The 19,685-nt window shown below is 41.5% G+C and overlaps 1 protein-coding gene across 1 annotated transcript in view; it reads right to left on the minus strand.

Annotated features, from left to right (window-relative positions):
• The window catches only part of FAT1 (FAT atypical cadherin 1), a 104,244-nt gene extending 89,735 nt beyond the window's left edge, over positions 1 to 14,509 (minus strand). Inside the window, exons 1-2 of the mRNA XM_053975606.1 lie at positions 14,502 to 14,509; positions 3,693 to 6,981 (exon numbers count right to left, since the gene is read on the minus strand). Coding sequence (XP_053831581.1) covers positions 3,693 to 6,960 — 3,268 coding nt within the window. The 5' untranslated portion in view covers positions 6,961 to 6,981; positions 14,502 to 14,509. The remainder of the gene's footprint in view (positions 1 to 3,692; positions 6,982 to 14,501) is intronic.
• Positions 14,510 to 19,685: the final 5,176 nt, after the last annotated feature.

Genomic DNA, 19,685 nt, shown 5'->3' on the forward strand with positions numbered 1-19,685 from the left:
AAGACATTCTTCTTTTTCCCTTCTTGCCCACTGGAATAAAAACTGGGACAAGGAAGTTTCAGTATCACCTTGGTCCCACAGAGATTCTGCTTTAGGTTCTGCTCCAGCAATTGCTTCTGTAATTCTTTAGAGTTTTTCTCAATCGAAGTAGCAGCATGGTATTGACATGATTTATCTCACTTCTACTGTTCTGTGCTAATGGGATTTAGATGGTGCATGGGTTTTTCTTGTGGCACACTGTGATCTGCATCAACACAACACCTTCTGTTATTAATATACACCGATGTGCTCAACTCCTTGCCAAGTTCTTTGATAAAATATTTTACTGCTGCTTTAGCAGGCAATTTATATAGCCAATTGATCATCTCAATTTACAGCTTTCAATTCCACTCACAAATAAAAAGCTATCTTAAATTCCAAGTTCTCCTGAACACATACCTAAAGGATAAACAAATGGCTTTACAAAAATTCACAGCACAAAAATCTCATTTTAATATTTTTCCTCTCATACAATATCTCAAACTCTTCATTTATCATTCAATTTAAATTTTATTTCTGTACCATCTCAGGCACAAAGCACTGTTGTACTTCTGAATCATACATTGAGCAATGACCTCTGATCTCTCTCCCTTACCCCCTTGGCTTAACAGTTTATGAGCTGAAGATAGCATGAGGGTGAACCTCAAAGTAATCTCATTAGTATCATTTATTTTCTTTAGTCATACTTTCAATCTCTATAACTTCCTGAGGAAATGGGTTTCATGACTTTATTACACTTCATGTGAAAAATACTTCCTTTAGCTTAGGAAAGGAAAAATACTTTAAAACCTGTTAACTGTGTGCGCCCTATTTTTTGCATTACAAAAAATAGACAGTGATATAGGTGCTACAGAAACTACTTCAATTTTATCGTCTTGTTCTCCTCCTTTTCTGACCATTATTGCCTTTTCAGGTTTAAGAATACTAAGAAAGCTAAAATATGACTGACTATCAAATTCACCCCTATCTTTTTTCTGTGTCTACTTGAAAAGCTTCAGAGCAGTCAGGGAACTAAGTAATCAAAGCAGCTCCTGAGTATGGAAATATTGGTGTTTTGTGCTCCCTGTTAAGACATTCACTGCTAATGGTTTGGGCACAACTGCAGAAAACAGAACCTATGAAAACCGCTGACTGAAAATAAAGGTAAGTCTTGGAAAACAGAAATCAAGACATCATGTCAAAGATATATTTAAGTCCCTTGTGAAAATACCAGAATTACAGATACAAATATCAAACATTAATACCATTTCCTACCATTTGAACTGTAAAATTAAAACAAACTTAACATGGGAAAGACAACCTAAAAGTCCACAAAAATCAATGCATGGAACTAGCTATTCAATGCATCTATCATCATCTAGTCTACCTGCAAATATGATTGTTGTCCATAATTTCTTATAAACAACGGATAAAAGAGCCACTCTGAGTCACTGAATAGTTTAATGTTGACTTAAGTTTTTAAACCTGATTTATCTGTCTTTGAACTGACAGTGTAGTAAGATGCTATTCAAAGACAGTAGGATGAGACATGCTCAGGGGTGAAGTCCAGAGAACCTTTCAGCAAGCTGAAAAAGTTAACAAGTTGCTTGACAAATCTCTTAAACAAATTCTTCAATGTGCTTTGTTGGTGGATATTCCGTCTGCTCCCTGTATCAAGGCCAGTCTATTTTGAAAAATATGACAAATATTCAGACACTGCAGTATAAAGAGTGCCTTCAAGAACAATTCTGATGGCTTTTTACCAAAATAAAGTGTCAATCCAAAACTTAAGCTACATTGCCAAGTTTGTACATACTCAATATCCTTTCCTTTAGATCACTATTTGATGGAAAAAACACATCAAGCAAACTGAAATATATACTTTCTTCCTCACACCAGTGTCATAAGTGGAATCTGTTCACTAAGATTAAAATCTAGCAATCCCTCTCTACCAGCACCCCATTCCCACCAAATCCCTCTACTTTCATCCCTGAAGAACTGCAAACACTAGATACCAGATATGAATACAGACAATGCCTCTCCCCTGCCTTGAAAATACAGAGCCACTGTTCTGGACAATATTATTGAAGAGAAGCTGGCTTTGCCCCAAGCTCTGCCAGCTTTGTAAACCCAGCTGATAAAAAGCAACTTAAACTCACACCAATTCGTTAGTCAAGTAAACTAGCTTTGTGCCAAAAATGTAGAGAGGCAACACACACAGACAACTAATTCTGCCATGGCAGTACCATCACAAAAACAAACATACCTGTCCACATACCCACAAACAGGTTCATTCTCACTTACTGTTACCTATCACACATTAATAAATTGCCAAACTCAGACTCATTCTATAGGACAACTAGAGACACCTCTAAAATACCATAGTACACAGTGAACTTTAATATACTTATATCAAAAGAAATGCATGATGATATACAAATTAATATTCTGCACACATACTAAATGGCCAAAAGTGAAACTACAAGGTCTTGGAAAGAAAGTATTCAATTCTCCACTTTTACAAAATCTGTTTCACTACCTTAACTATGTGCTTGGTTAAAAGCAAAGCTAAGGGAAGCATTGTTACATTTCAACCTGTAGAGCTGGTTCTTTAGCCACAAACCATGTCGTTTAATAACAGATTTTCTAGAGAAGAAAAATGGCCAGGAACAGTTTGAACACCCAAACCCTAAAGAGTAAAGTGGCTTCATGAGTCTCTATTACCCACATTCACAATTGTGGGAAGCACAGAGAACACACCGAATGACTACTGGATGAATCAGACATAATTCCGATCTTTTATTCTCAGTTACAAGCTTTTTTTCTTTAAGGCATCAATCACATATTGATGATTTACCTATACGTAACCTGTAGACAAATCTTACACCAGATTCCTCCTCTATTTATTTCAGGATGCTTAGATAACTTCAAAATATCAATGTTCTCTCTTTATCAAAGACATAAATGCTACATAGCTACATAGACATCCAACCAAAATGTTGAAAGTCAGCACTAGAATTTTACTGAAAATAGAATTACGTTTCTTCTGAAGACATGACACTGGAAAAATTCTCACACTGCTCATCAATGTATGCATTATTTATGAAATAAGTCAACAGTTCAGTCTGCTTGATTCATATGAGGTTTTTCTAAGGCTGCATCAATGCTTTCTTTAGCAGAAGCCTTCCGATGAAGACGGCACTGCCTACTGATTTCTAGATGGGCACCTGCAAACTCTGAAAGTAACTAACTAAACCAGCACTATGGCAATATCATACCCATGCACACCTCTAGTAAAAGGGGCGAAAGAAAATGTCATTTAAGACTAAAAAGTATAACAGTCCCACTGTCCACAAGACAGAGAGTGTGTGCTCACATGAGACAGACCTCCATTTTATATCAAGAGTATTCTTACTTCTTCTAGGTGGCATAGATTTTAAGACTTAAGCATGGCTTTAGGTAGTCTGGATGGACGTGGGAATATTAGAGAGAAATTACTCATCAAATATATAAAAATAATTTCACTTAAGTAGCAGACACAACTATACACATTGTTGGTGACATCTTGTAGTCCAAACAAGAACACCTTTATCAACTGTGACAATGCTGCTTCTCTTCTCTTTCCTGGCATTTGATTTTGTTTAGTATATAAAAATAACAGAAAGCCACCTTACCTTTTTCTTCATCTATTCGAAAAACTCCTATACCCGATCCATCTCTGATGGAATATCTGATCTCCCCATCTCGTCCTGCATCTTCATCATAAGCAGATACTGTCATTACTGAGGAGCCAACAGGAGCGTCTTCTTTTATGAAGCCTTTATCTGCAAATACGGAGAACCGTGGGGGGTGCAAGTTTTCATTCACATCAACTATCTCAACCTCAACGTAACACGTAGAGGACAATGAAATGGGTTTTCCTTTGTCCTTGGCTCGCACGGTCAAGTTATAAAGTTGTTTCTTTTCATAATCCAGTCTTTGTACAATACGTATTGCTCCACTTATTTTGTCAACGTCAAAGGTGCCGTCTCCACTGTCCAAAAGACTGTACCGTACTTGACTTGACTGACCTAAATCAGGATCATGGGCTTCCAGCCATGTAATAATAGCTCCCTCAGGAAGATCTTCTCGAATTTTCACATGATAATTTGGAGGAATAAACTTGGGAGGATTGTCATTAACATCTTCTACAGCCACTTTCAAAATAACTGTTGAAAATAATTGAGGTTCTTCAGCAGGTTGGTCCCTAGCCTCAATTTTCAAAAAATAAACATGCTGTTCCTCCCGATCCAGGACCCCTACAACTTTCACAACTCCTGTCACAGGATTAATAGTAAACTTGTCTGTATCTGTAAGAAGGGAGTATTTCACTTCTCCATTAGCCCCCAAATCCTTATCAGTAGCTCCAATTTGAATTATTTCACTGTTGGGCTCTTTGTTTTCACTTACTTCAACAAAATAGCTGTCTTGAAGGAACTCCGGTGGGTTGTCATTAGCATCCAAAATCTTTATATCTAAAAGGGTCCAGGCAGACTTCTGTGGTATTCCAAGATCATAGACAGTAATATTGAGGGTATATTTATCTCTTAGTTCTCGGTCAAGGGGAGATAGAATTTTCAGCACTCCACCTTCCATATCAACAATGAAACTACTGTCTTCATTACCTGCAGAAATAACATACACTAGCTTTCCATTGAAGCCAGTATCAAGATCAGCAGCATTCACAGATATTATGCTGGAGCCCACAGGTTGGTCTTCTTTTATCTCAATGCTGCTGGGGAGAGTACTTATAAACTGAGGTGCATGCAGATTCACAGAGTGAGTATCAAAGAAAGCATCCTCAACTTCTCCGCGATTGTGCAACTTATTTGCTTGTAAGAGTTTCTCTGCGAGCATTTTGGCAACACCAGTTTCTTCACATTGCAAGCTGACTGGTTTGCGACTACTAGCTACAGTTATGTTGATATACAGTGGTTTTGCAAAGTTCTCTCCATCTGTAGCTGTAATTTTCAAACTGTAAAAAGACATTTTAGCACCTAGGCCATCTATTAGTGACTGTTTGAGAGAAAGTACACCAGAATTTGGGTTTAGGCTAAATAAATCCAGTTCATTTCCAGATTCAATTTGGTATCTCACCAACTGGAGCTCATCAGCATCAATAGCAGATACAGTTGTTATTTGTTCTCCAACACCAAGATCCCTGGGGATTATTCCCTCACAATTTATTTTCTCAAACAGAGGTATATTGTCATTCAAGTTATTTAAAATAATAGTAACAGGAACTTCAACTTCTCGGCGATATGGTATACCCCAATCAGAGGCTCGAATCCTTAAATTGTAAACCCTTGGCATCAATTCATAATCCAAGTCTTCTGAGGTACTAATAATCCCACTGAAATGGTTAATCACAAATGGCAAAGGATTTAGGTTTGCAATGCTATAGGTCACATAACCATTCTCCCCTTCATCAGGGTCTTTTGCACTCACTCTCATTACACTTGTACCTATTGGCACATTTTCATCAAAGGAGGCTTTATAGGATGTCTGAGTAAATTCAGGAGGATTGCTATTCATGCCTAGTACCTTAATTAATACTTTTGCAGAAGCTCTTCTGTCACTTGTCACAACTTCAAGTTCAAAATGGGATGCATATTGTGCTTTTATGGGTTCTAACGTGGTAATAAGACCAGTGTGAGTGTTTAAATTGAATTTTACTTTTCCTGGTGTGCTTTTAAATACATATTTTAAATGTGGGTAACTAGGCACAGCTTTCACCATTATCACAGGTGTGTTTGGAGGAGCAAATTCACTTATTTCAGCTCTATATATCTCTTTTTCAAATCTGACAGGACCAGACTTAAATTGTGGGGAGGTCACATGAACAACTTTTACTGAAGAAAATTGTGGGGGATTCCCTTTGTCTTTAGCTTGAAGGGTAAGGTTGTATCCAAAAGGGTGACTCTCCCAGTCAATGGGACCTATGGCTTTTATTCTGTATTCTTTGCCGCCTGGAACAGACCTCACTGTTTTGAACTGTTGAAGCGCATCTCCTGCAACAATATTTAATGATGCTATTTCCCCATTCGAACCCTGGTCACTATCCTCTATGGTTACTATTGCATACGTTGGATCTGTGTCTGATTCTGATGGAGTCAATGGAACAGCTGTAATAACAGGGGCATGTTCATTTGCTTGCTCTACATAAACCGTTAGTTTTGCCATACTGCTTATGCCACTGCTACCATACAGCTTCAGCCCACGGTCCACTGCAAGAATTTCCATCTCATAACGCTTAGTATCCAAGTAGTCAAGTCTACCAGTTAGAACTACCACTCCACTAGTTGGATGTATAGCAAACACATCTGTTCTTTCTTTAAAGCTATAGTAGAACTCTCCATTTGTTCCTATATCTGCATCTGTCGCACTGACTCTTGCTATGCTGGTCCTTATTGCTGTGTTTTCAGGCAAAGAAACGCTGTAAGACGTTGGAGAAAACAAAGGCCGCAAGTCATTTGTATCCAGAACCTGTATCCTGACCTTCGTGCGTGTTTCAGCGTTTGTATTTTTTTCAACTGCTTTAACAGTCAGCATATAATGGTCCTTCACCTCTCTGTTAAGGATAGCTGTGTTTCCTCCCTTGGTCCGTATTCTCAAAAAGCAAAAGTTTCCAAGAACATACTCTTCAGCTTTGAACAAGTTCTCACTGTCACCAGAAATAATTTTGTATCTTAAGTCCCACAGTGGATTTGTAATGTAAATGCCCATTTTCACTGGATGCCCAACATAAGTCTTGGCTGCAGAATTCTCATATACAGTGGCATTATACTGTACTTGTGTAAATTGCATTGATGGAGTATGATGTGGCCTTTGATTTCCTTCACAGTTTCCAAAATGCTGCACCAGCAGCATCAGCAGCAACAGCATAGTCAAGTATCTTCCCATGGCAGCAATTACAAAGAAACCCTGAAACAAGAAAGAGATGCAGTAAGGTTTATGATTGTTCAAATAAATGTTTATCAAATAAATATTAATGCTTAGTTCAGAATTCATACTTGAAAGAAAATTATAGGTTACACATTTAGACTATATCATTTTCTTGAAGAAAGTGTCAAAATTATTTGCAGTAATAGAAACACAGATAAATTAAAAACTCCTACAAAAAGCCAAGAAACCATTACATCAAAAGTCTAGGAATTACTAACGCAACACGAGAGGAACACAGAGTTAAGTTCAAATGAACACTCCCATGAAGCAACATGCTAGAAGAAATATGTCAATGTTGTCTGCTATGAGCAAACAAACTACGTCTGAACTAATAAGGAGTAGTGAACATTCACTCCAGTTCTCTGCTTCATACATGACAATGATGTCTAGTAAAAAATTCTCCTCCCTCATTTCATTTAGATTGTAAAATGATTGATGTACAATTATGTGGAAGTAAACTGCAAGAGTTAGCTTGATATTACCATCAATTCTTTACAGTATCCAATGTGCACCTGTCCCAAGAATGATAAATATTGTAACAGAGAATAATTCTGTATTGTATTCCCTCCAGCTCTGACTACCCTTGTAAGAGTAGTGCTTATCATTAAAAAAAAAAAAAAAAAAAAAAAAAAAAAAAAAAAATCAAGCACCACTAAGGTGTAAAGCCCATAAAAATAAGATGTATTCCTTTATTCCCCTCTCAGAACAGATCTGAAACAAATTAGTATCAAGAGCTATAAGAACAAGAATCTATCAAAATTACTGGAGGAACATTTTAGTTGGGTTTCTCCAATACACTCCAGAAATGACAGAGAAAGAGCCTGAACAGCAAGACAGTCATAGAGGCACACCTTCACTGGATTTGCCCTTTGAAGTCAGTATAACATTTTTGCTACCTAAATCTAGGCCAGATTGCAGTAGGAAGAAAGGCAGGAACCTCAGGAACAAGACATCTGGGACCACCTTCTTCATCTGGGTTTACAGCAGTTGTCTTTACTCCTTCAAGTCTCACAGTATAACAAATCAAAGCTTCAGAAGGCTCCCTCAACAAGCCCAAGCTTTCAACAAGATCCTGGGGGCAAAACATCTTTCCAGCAAGTAGAAAGCAATCTAACATTTTCTTGATTACTTTGATTAAGTAGTACACATTCATTTCTTTCTTCTTTCTCTATTTAGCCATAAATTTTTTCCCTTACCTCTCCTCAGTTTTCTTCCCTGGCCAATCTGCTATACAAATCAATTACTCACTATGTCATTCTTTTATTGTTCCTGACCTTTTTCTCCCCACATTTTAGCCCTAGTTTGCCCTCATCCTATTCTTTGGATGTCAGTCTCTAAGTGCCTATCTTCACACTAGTTCTGTTCACCTTCTCTAAAATAATATCACATGTTGTCTCCTTTCTCCACTCATGTTTTCTCTTACATTAATTTTTCCCTTCCCTACTTCCTACCTGCTCAGGTAGATATATGAAAGATCACACTAGCTGACATTCCATGGACTGACTCTGCCCACTAGCAAACATCAGAGCAAATTAATCTACTTGTGTCAACAGTTCACTTCAAAACCTCAGAAGGAATTCAGCCACAGATATTACTAAGTCAATGACTTTGACAGGAATTTAAGACTCAGATTCACACTGCTGTAGAGCAGTAATGAAAAGGAATATCCTTTTGGAAGGAGAAAAAAAAAGTGTGTCTGTCTTCCAAATCTAGCATTAAAGTTGCACAATTAAAACTATAAACATAGCAAACAAAAAGTGAATAAGCAAATAATAAAAAGTATTAAAGCTCTTTGAAGTTAGTCACTAGCTGGAACCAATACTTAGAAGGTCTTAACACTGACTGAAGAAAACGTTGGGAGGGCAAATGAGTGAGGTTGAAACAGTCACCATTTCAATGGCTACACAATATTATTCCTCCCCTATCTACTTTCCTTCCCAGGCTATGATATGTCCTGGGAATAGAGAGGCACTTAGGTCTCCAGGGCTTTGCGTCCCAGCATACTGCCAAGTTAACAAATATCTGCTTAAAACCAACCAACAAAACAAACAAACTCTTACAACCAAATCTTTGCAACAAATAGTGATATCAGTTAATTCCAAAACTCTGAAAATTTTAAAATGCCACCAGACTGGCCTAAAAGGCAATGTTAAGAAGATTGCTTAAAACATCATTTTTAAGCAATCAACAAATCCAGCTTTTCCTCCATCTTGCTGGAATTCTGGAAGCCATCTATTACCAATGATCTACTACTCAATGATCAAATTTTGTGTTGATCTGATCATATACTTCCTTGCTTTCTCCCTCAGTTACACTAGGATTTTTTTATTATTATTATTTTTAATTTATACTGAAGTCCAAAACCCAGCTTTACTTCTGATACTGTAGCACCTATCTCACTGCCCTATTACAAACAATAACAGAACCACCAGTAAGAGAATTTACCCCCCAGCAGTAACCCCTACGACTTGCTGAGTTACAAATAAGAACTGAACTCTCAACTGAACAGTTAACCACAGCAGATAAAAACAAGTTAGCAATTTCTTTTAAAAAACACTATTTCCATCTTGTCATAATTTACATAGCTACTAGAAACTAAAAAACATTGACTCGGATAACACAAAAATCAGCATAGTATATTCTTGGAAAATACCTAAAGTATTAAGCAGTTGCAGTCATAAAGACCATTAACTACTAAGAGAAAGTATGAAAGCATTAAGATAAAGTGATAATGTGTTAGATATAAACTCAGATGGCTCATTACAGCCTGCCAAAATGACTGAATTTCAGAAACATTTTAGCCAAAGGCTATACTTTGAATTCTTAAATTTTTATTATCTTTGGAATATGACCAGTTTAGGAGTTTCTGTATCCATGTTCAATACACAAGGCAACCGTTTGCTTAACAAAGTATCATAGCCCTAAATTCATAAGAAGTGCACACTGTACTATTATGAAAAGCTACTTCCAAACAAACTTCGATTTCCTATTTGGAAATTATTATTCAGATAATTTTTATTTATATGCATATTCAGGTCATTTTTATTTAGATGCAAATTCCGCACTAGGAAATGTTAGACAGTTTTACTACTTAATTAGAACATTATCAAAACTATTAATGCATCAAAACATTAACGTAATTTGTACATGGAAAAAATATTAATGCAACTTAGAAATATTAACTATCTTCACATTAAAAGGTCTAAGCATAATTTTGGAGCTAGCAGAGCTCATATTGATAACTTACAAATTAAGATGACTGGATAAGATAGCAGTCACAAAATAGACTGTTTCTCCTAGCAGGACAGGAAGTTCACAGTATTTAGATTTCAAAGTCTATAGTTTAAGATTTGAGAGTTTTAAGCATAAAATACATAACTTTAGTAAAGAACAATTTCAATGTAAAGCAAGCAAAAAAAAAAAAAAAAACTAAACTAAGTTTATCTTGCTTATGATACATACATTGAACCAATTTAGCATACATAGATACATAATGTATCTATGGGGAACATACACTGAGATATTTATTCCCCCACCAATAGAAGTCACAGGCAGGAAAAGGACCTAAATCAAGCAACATACCCAAGTTAGTCTTAGTCTCATTGCTATTCTTTTTCTACATGCAAGTTCTACCAGTTAAGTCCAGAATAACCTACCTACCAAGCAAAATATTAACTATTTACCTTAAAGGTCAGTTTTGATCAGCACACCCAAATGATGCTATCTGACAGAAATGCACTGTGAAACTAAAGTCATGACAGGATTTCTAGTGTAGCAGTCTATGAGAGATTGTGTGACTTTGCAAGCTGCACTAATTGTGGTTACACCTACCCTTCCAATTGTTTAAAAGCAATTATTCATGTAGTCTAATGGGAAAAAAAGAAATATCAGGTTTAGATGTTTGAACACGTTTAACTTTCCAATCAAACAAATTAACAGTGTCTTTTGCTTTTCAGAGGAGGAGGAAGGTGTCTGTTTTGGTATTCAGAAAATTAACACATGATGAGAGGGTATGGTAGTGTTACTTTAGTAAAGCTGGTGAGTTATTCAAAAAATGTACATTGTCACAGAGATTAACATAACAGTTTCAACTTGTGACTAAAGTCCAGTAAGTTTTATGTTTGTATTCCCCACATCATGAGTTAATCTCATGAGATACTTTGATTTATATTTTCGAAATACTAGCTGTTAAAAGGAAAATGTAGTAGCTATATTCCAACAGCAACAAAGTTTTTGAAACCAGAATGAAACTAAGATTCACATGGAGAATTTCGACTGTTTATCTGTAGGCAGTTACTTACTGGTGTATCTAATATGAACTCATCAGCTGTGCAAAGAAAAGCAAACCTCCAATCTCTATGAAAAACCATTTTTTCGAAATTTAGCATGGCACCCAAAAATTTGTGATAACAAAAATAGTTCTACTGATTTTGAATTCAGTTAAAAAAAAAAATCTTCGAGAATTAAAGCCATTTTACACTTGTTTACTTGAACTGAGAGTAGAGTTAACTTAGCTATACAAAGTTCTTTAACATGCTTAATTAAAAAAACAGACCATCCTTTTTCTGGGATGACTTCTAAGGCTCACCCTTCAGTCTCCTAAACGAGATTTTGGGATTTAAAATAAAATAAAACAAAAACTTTAAAAATAGTTTACAGCATGCAAGTACGATATTTACTCACTGAATAGCTGAATTACTTCCACACAGTTAGAAAAGCAGATAGGAAATACACACATCTATTATACAACGTTCTTTGCTTTTACAGAGAGACAGCAGAGGTGGTAAAAGAACACAGGTAGTATTTCCTATGCCACTCCCTAGGAACAACTTGTATGCAAGTATTTAAACCGCAGAAAAACCTGCTGCTAGAAGGCAGCATTTCTTTAAACTTACTAATGCTTTTCCGAAAAAAAAAAGTTTTCAGCAGGGGGATACTAACAGCGGTAAAACACGGCGTCACTTACTGACGAGAGATTAAAAAGTGCATCTTTCAAACATAACTTTGTTCTGCTTCAACTGTCCTAAAGAAGAATAAAAGAAGCAGCAGAAGCCGATTGTTGAGTCCAGTCGGGCTCTTCCGGGGAGCTGCTGCCAAACGTCGAGTCCTGGCAGGCACTGCCCTTTACCTTTCGGAGCAATCCGGCGAGGAACGCAACGAGGAACGCGGTGTGGAAGTGCGAACAAAGGAAGAAATTCATCCTAAGGTACTTCTCACCCGCCGCGAACCGCCCCTGCCGGCTCACCCGGGAATGAAGTTGCAATGGCCCATCAGACGCACTCAGACACCTTGCCTCAGGGAAAAGCGCCACCGCCAACTCTTTCTCTGCCCAACTTAAGCGGAACCTGCCCGCTAAAGTCCTGCTAGCTCTCCGGGGAGTGCGGCCCCGGCTACAGCCCGGCCGGCCGCCGCCAGCCGCGGGGGGAACGGGGCGCCAGGGCCCGCGACGCGCGGCGGCCACCCCGGCGCGGCGGGGAACAGGGGAGGGGGCCGGCGCTGCTCGCAGCCCGTCCCACCGGGGACCGCAGCACGAGGCGGCCGCTCGCCCAGCGCCTCCGGGTAGCCTCGCCGCCGTCCCGGCCTCGCATCGGAGCCTCAACTTCCCAAGGGGTCCGCGCCGCCCGCCGCCCTCCCCCATCGCCAAAACTTCTCCCAACTTTCCAGTTGGCCCAGCGCTCACCTCTGCGGCTCGCTGCCTGCGGGGCGAGGGCGCGGGCCGGGGCCAGCCCCGCACGGTGCCTGCCGCGCTGCTCCCCCTTTCTTCCCCGGCCACCAGCGCGCCTCGCCGGTGCCTCTCCGCCCCCTGCGGGCCGCGGCGCCCCCCGCCGCCGGATTCCTCCGCGGCGCTGGACGGCCGCCCCTCCGGAACTCGTTTCTGCGGCGCTCGGCTGGAGCGGCGGCAGCCCTCGCACCCCTGCCCGGCCCCGCCGTGGAAGGACGAAACGCGGAACAGAACAGCGGGGGGAGGGCGAACCGCTCACCTGCGCCGCGCTCGCCCCGTTCCTGCACGACGGGAGCGGCAGGGAATCGGGTGCCGGTCCAGGGACGCGGGCGATTTCGCGTACGGTGAAGTTCTCCCCCAGAAAGGCTACTCAGAAACTTTGGAAAGCTGCTGCCAGGGGTGTCTTACGGGGATGGCAAGGGAGACCGTCAGAGCCCGCGGGAAGACGCGGTCCTCTGCTGTCCGAGGAATAGCGGGCGGCCGGGACGAGTCCCGTGGTGCCCGCCCGCACCGCTGGTACCCAGGAGCGCCCGGCGGCGACCGCAGCGCCTCGGCGACCGCTGCCCTTCCCACAGGCGGCCGGGCTGCCGCCCCTGGACCGCGCCGGCGGGCTTGGGCTCACGCCTCCCCACCTCGGCTGGGCTGGGCGAGCCGCCGCTTAACGGCCGGGCGGAGGAGGGAGGTCTCAGCAGAGACCAAAAGTGACTGGCGTCTCCCGCGGTTCCCCGGCACCGCTGGAAGGAGTGGCGCCCTGCTCCGGCGTCGAGAAAAGCAGCGGCAGTGAGAGGGAGTGCGGAGCCGGGTATACAACCGGTGAGCGCAGCGGCGACCACCCTGCAGCCCGCGGAGAGGGCATGGGCTACCAATCCGTACCCTCAAGTGGAAAAGCGCCCTGCCGGATTCACGCTGAAGGGGTATCTGGCAGTCTGTCAGCCCTCCATTAAAGATTAATACTCCGAAACAGTCCTTGAAGGATTCCCCGCTCATTAATAAGTGATCACACTTAATAACTATCAAATGTTTGTCTGGGGAATCCTGTCCCAGCGGATTCACGACGAAGCCGGTTGGAGGCAGGAGCCGCCAGCGGGGGCGTATTTACTACGCATTAGCCCCGCCACGTCTTTTATTAGCCACATAAATAAATACAGCCAGCGGCGGAGGGAGCCCCTCTTCAACCACAGCCTCACGCGTCCAGGGCTGCGGGTCAAACGGAACCAACCCCGTGAGAAAGCGCTGGCTCTCAGGGTCACCAACCCGCAGCCGGGTGGCTCCGCCCCGTGGCGCCCGCGCCCCCTCCCCGGGGCCGGCCCTGCAGCCCCCGGCCCCGGCCCCGGCTGCCCCGCGGTGGCGGCGGCGGCGCAGTTCCGCGGCGGCCGGGCAGGGGGCGCCGCGGCACAGCGCACGGGCGGCGGGCACTGCTCCCAGCGCCGGCTCCTCCGAAGGGAGCACAACCGAGCCGGTAGCGACGAGCCCGGCTCCGGCTGCGGGGCTCCGGGTCGGGAAGCTTGAGCCTTGCTCTCGCCGTGAAGGGGGCGGTAAAGCTTGGGATACCTTCAGCTCCAAGGTACACGTAGCTTTGCATAGAATCGATGTGCGGGTATATATACACGTATTGATATATACATAAACATACACACTCTACACAGTTAAAAAACACGGGTTGAATCGAAGATCCTACTGTTTTCAGTAACGCAACAAATTAGAGCACTAGAACTCTCCAGGGAATCATCCCTCTCAGCACCCTGCTGATAATAAACTCATTAAACAAAGAACTCACCAGACCAGCTGGACTCGGCACTCTTCTCACAAAGTCCGCTCCAGCTCAGTTCATGTCCGCACGCTTCCTCCTCCCGCTTTTTTTTTTTTTTTTTTTTTTTTTTTTGTCCTCTGGAGAAAGCACGAGTAATGCTCCGGTGCCCACACGCCTCTAGAGCGTGAACCCCGCGGTGGCCCTGGCGCTCAGCGCGGCCCCGGCGCGCAGCCAGCGCGGCGCCCGGCCCCGCCGCCACAGCACGGCATGTCGGCTCCGACCCATCCGCTGCTTGAAACTTGAACGAGGGGGGAAGGAAAAATACACGGGGAGTTGGAGAAGAAGAAGAAAAAAAGAAAAATAATAATAATAATAAGAAGAAGAAGAAGAAAGGCAAGAGGGAGGGAGAGATCCAACTTTCTTAAGACATGTCCAGGCAAAGAACGGGCAGAGTTGAAGAGTTACAGCAGCAGAGAGAGTGAGTGGAGACGCTGCGCCGGATCGCCGACTCCTTCCCTCCCTCTCTCCTTCCCCCGCCTTCCTCCCTCCCTCTTTCCCTCCCTCTCTCTCCGTCTTCTTTCGCACTCTGTCCGTCCCCCTCGGACCCCGCTCACGGCAGCACCACCCCCTCCCTGCCTTCGCCGATGCAGTCGGCGGCGAGAGGGAGCAGCGCGCAGCTCTGCGCGCCCGCACGGCTCCGCGCGGGGTCTCCGGCGCGCACCGGGGCCGCGGCCGCCCTCCCTCCCGCAGGTGAGGCGCCGCGCCGTGCGCGGTACGCTTCCGCCACCCCGGCCTCCCGCCGCCACAACTCTCCGTGGCCGCCGCCACTTGGAGGCCCCGCTGGCTCCGCCGCCGCAACGCCGCTCGACTCGGCAGGACGGCGCTGCCGCCGCCGCACGCTGCGGGCTCCCCGCAGCAGCGCCTGGCGGCTCCTTCTCGGCGGGGCACAGCAGCGAGCCCAACCGGGAGGCTCCAAGCGGCCTGAGCACGGGAATTTCCCACTCTCTCCCGGCCACGTTAAGTCAAGAATAGTCTCTCCTCTCCTCTCCTCTCCTCTCCTCTCCTCTCCTCTCCTCTCCTCTCCTCTCCTCTCCTCTCCTCTCCTCTCCTCTCCTCTCCTCTCCTCTCCTCTCCTCTCCTCTCCTCTCCTCTCCTCTCCTCTCCTCTCCTCTCCTCTCCTCTCCTCTCCTCTCCTCTTTTCTCTTTTTCCCTTCTTTTTTTTTTTCCTATTCTTCTTCTTCTTCTTTTCTCTTTTCTTCAAGGGAGGTGTATTTCTTAAATACAGTGCAGAATGGCAGCTCCTTCTCCAAAATAATGCATCACAAACAAGCAAGATGTATTTATAATGTGGTTCTCCCTCATCCATAGTCAGCCCCAACCAATTACTCTTCTTCAGCTAAGTTCAGGAGATGTTGCACTGCCTAGTGGCAGGAATCAGCTGAAAGGAGCAGCCTCAGAAGGTCCTGAATGGTGTGGTTTATGAAATTTTGGGAAAACTACAGAAAATGCTTTAAAAGTTATTTGCCTGAAAGACATAGTGTAACAGTAAATTTGTAAAGCATTCTGAGATTCTCACAAGGTAAAATATTCTTTTTCTAAATGATTTATCCCTAAGGACCTTAAAGTCATGGCCTTCTTCCAGAAGTCAAATTGACTTCTGAAGACATTGGATCATTATTTCCTATACACCACTAAAATCCATCAGCCAAATGATCATGCAGGATTCTAGGATAGGAAGAGCAGATACAAACTGCAGTATATAAATATTAAGTACATTTCCAAATAGTGCATACATGCCATTTCAGTCTAGGAATGTTCATTTTGAGCAAACCCCTGGAAAGTTTATGTCAAAATTCTCTGTCCTTATAGATTTCCACAACAGACACAGCCGACTGATTTATTTAGCATCTCATCTTCTTTCTAATGACCCTAAATGGAATTATACTGAATCCTTATCCAAGTGCCACTGGGCCAAATGACCTTTTCTTCTGTGAAAACTGTTTCAAAGTGAGTTGCATAAAATAAACTGCATTGAAAATAGCATTCCAGAAAAGGACTAAAAGGGAAACACTTGGGACCATTTAACCTAAAGGCTAGAAACAAATGTAAACCACACTTTACTCCCTACAGTTGCAAATATTTTGTAGTTTTGGAATATGAAATTTCTTACCTTTCAGATTCATTACCATATTGTGGTTGATTGCTGAGTTAAGTAACAAAAGGTCAGGGCCACAGGTTGCTTACACTTTTGTCTAATCTTTAATTCTTAATGCCTGGAGAAGTGAAAGAATTGCAACAACCTCCTGTAAGTTGGACATGAACATCTGTGAAAAGTATCTGGTAAAGACAACAAAAAATTAGAGGCTTTAGAGGCTTCTGATTTGGATCTCCTACTAGACATGCTATGCTGACAGTAAGAACTTTGAAGAAGAATAAAGGGATATGCCATCCTTCTCCAATAGTGGGTAATGGTGCTAAGCACTTCAGATGAAGTGATGGAGCCATGATGTCCAGGCAAGTGTATTCATAAATCTGCTTAATATAGATAGGTTACCTTCTAAAACAGGTTTTTAACATCTTAAATAATATTGACAAAGGCATTTTGATACTTACTACAAAATTTTTATTTTGTGTTTCCTCTTTAATTTTTCTTTTCTTGGAAATAGTGTCAATAAACCTGTTATAATTATAATTTACTTTCACTAATTATAGTGAAAGGATATCTTTGTGATATATTATCCCAAAGAAAATATATTGTGTTATATTTTGCTAAACTATAGGAAAAGTACTAAAGATAATACTTGAAATCACACTTGGGTATCTAGGGCATCATCCATGTCGCTGAAAATCTTCCAATCTTATAACCATTGTAGCAAAATATGTTTGGTTCTCCCTCTCATCTATTAACATATGTCTGTCCTTATCAAATTGCTTAAGATGAAACAAGTTTCAGCTCAGCTGTCAATTAAAAAAAAAAAAAAAAGGGACTTGATTGTTTTATTTCAAGAGAAATATTAATCCTTCAACTTAGGAATTTCCCAAACACTGAAATAGAAATTACATTTCCACATAATCATAATCATAACCATTACCATCTTCTTCTAAGGTGTCATGGCACTAACACTCTTCTCAGTAATATATCTCAAACCTAGCCTCACAGATTTCAACGCTTGTTTGCTGTGTATTTAACAAAGAGGAGCTGATAGTTCACTGGGTGAGATCGGAAGTAAATACCAAGCTCAAGTGTCCTCCAGAGAAATTTTCCTGCTCCCAACCCAAGGTATGCACTTGTGGAATGATATCTGAAGTACTTTGGACTGACTTCTCAGCTCTCATTTTGTTAAAGAGAAGATAATTTTAAATTGTTGCAACTTCAGCTGCATAAAACTTTGAAGATCAAAACTGGCACTTTGAATTGTGCTGGCTCAGAGATGGCCAAGGCAAGGATAACTCTCAGTCTCCAAGAGGGTAAACCAGTTGCAATTGCTATACAAAGTGCAGCTTCAAAAAAAAAAAAAAAAAACACTTTTGAACACAAAGCAGCCTGTGACTCAGGGGCAATAAATGGGCCATAAACATCAACTGTCTGTGACAGAGGGCAAAAACATCTTTTCAGAAAAGAGGTCAGACACAGTTTCCAGTGAGTTCTCTGTCAATTAAATATGAACTGACCTGATTGGTTTTACCATAAGAACTAAATTCTGTACAGTACAAAAGGCCAGCACAAAACCTGTACTCTGAACTGCATTTATATGAGGAGGAAGCTGCTTGCTAACACTTCTGCTCTCGTTGTTCTCCTTTTCCTCTTCTGGTCTTAGGAAGAACTCCCCAGACCTCAATTAGTTGTAGCCTTTGGAAAGGAAAATAAAACAACTTCCCAAAACTTCATAATTATCCTTTCCCCGGCCTGCAGTCAAGGGTATATACTCCTTTACCACTCTAGTTTGTTTCCTGTCTAGTAAATGCAGACCTGGGCAATAAAAACTAATTCTGTCTTTCTGGCTGTTCTTGTCTACTTTTGAAAACTCGGCTTGAACTACAAATGTCCATTTCCCTCCCCTTCCCCCTATCTGCCATTTACAGGGGGAAAGGGGGCATGTTCTATGAAATACACATTTGAGAGAGTGCTGACATTTTCTTACCTAAACCAAACTTTTTCAAAACCCCTGAAAATCTTTAGGATTACCTTAGCATACATATCTTTATCTGACATAATTTGAGAAGGAATATTTAACTTTTCATATTTTAATTATTTTCATTGTCCTTCTTTACCCTAGAGAATTATTACTGCGTAAAATATTGCTGACTATTTGATTAGGTATTCTTTCACAGTGCTATTCAAGACTTCCAAGGCAGCAATGTCAAAATAATAGTCATATATCAGCTTTGGAATAATGAAATGCTAAGCAATCTCAGCTACTTGACAATCTATTTTGTGCCCTGTGAGCCTAAAGAGAAGTTTACTGAGGCGACTCAGTCATTAAACCTATAAGCTCCAACTATTTCTGGATATGTGTTAAATACACACCTATGCAGTAGTAAAGACAACCTGGAGCAATGCTTCAGAGGAAAAAAAATTAAAATATTTTGGTCCTAAAAAAAATTGCTCCTAAATCCAAAATTAAGGTGTGAAGAACTATGGAGAAAAATAGAGAGACATCGTGACTGTTACTCATAAACTTCTGAAATAAGTTTGTACTTTCCATAAGCAATGAATTTACCTGAAGTTCCTTGGTTGGTAGGATGGCTTTAATTTAGCATAGGATGTTTAATGGTGGAATGTAATACTTTGAACATCTTCAAAATTCTTCAGGTTTTAAGAAAAAGGAAAAGCATAGGTCTCTATTGAGACCAAGCCATCATGTCTCTTATTTTGGTCATCAGTCCTTTTTAATAGACTAGCTGTAGACTTACAGCTTATAAATCTATAGCATTAAAATATATAGTATGTACATCTAGAACCCAATCAACTTCAGTTTACTGTATGCCTCAAAGAGATTTTAATTGTGCTGGCATCTACCATGTTATAAACTTCATGTTTATTTAAGACTAGATAGCTTATTTGTCCAAATTTAATTAATTTTAGGTTAAGATTTGGTTTAGGATTTGCAAATCCAAATAGTTAAAAACCTAGATGACTTCAGGATTTTGAAAAGCTAATGGATAGAAAGGTAGCTGTTTTCCGTTGTCACTAAGGTTCAATGTTTTTTC

The sequence above is a fragment of the Vidua macroura genome, chromosome 4 (assembly GCF_024509145.1).
Source record: "Vidua macroura isolate BioBank_ID:100142 chromosome 4, ASM2450914v1, whole genome shotgun sequence".
Taxonomy (NCBI): domain Eukaryota; kingdom Metazoa; phylum Chordata; class Aves; order Passeriformes; family Viduidae; genus Vidua; species Vidua macroura.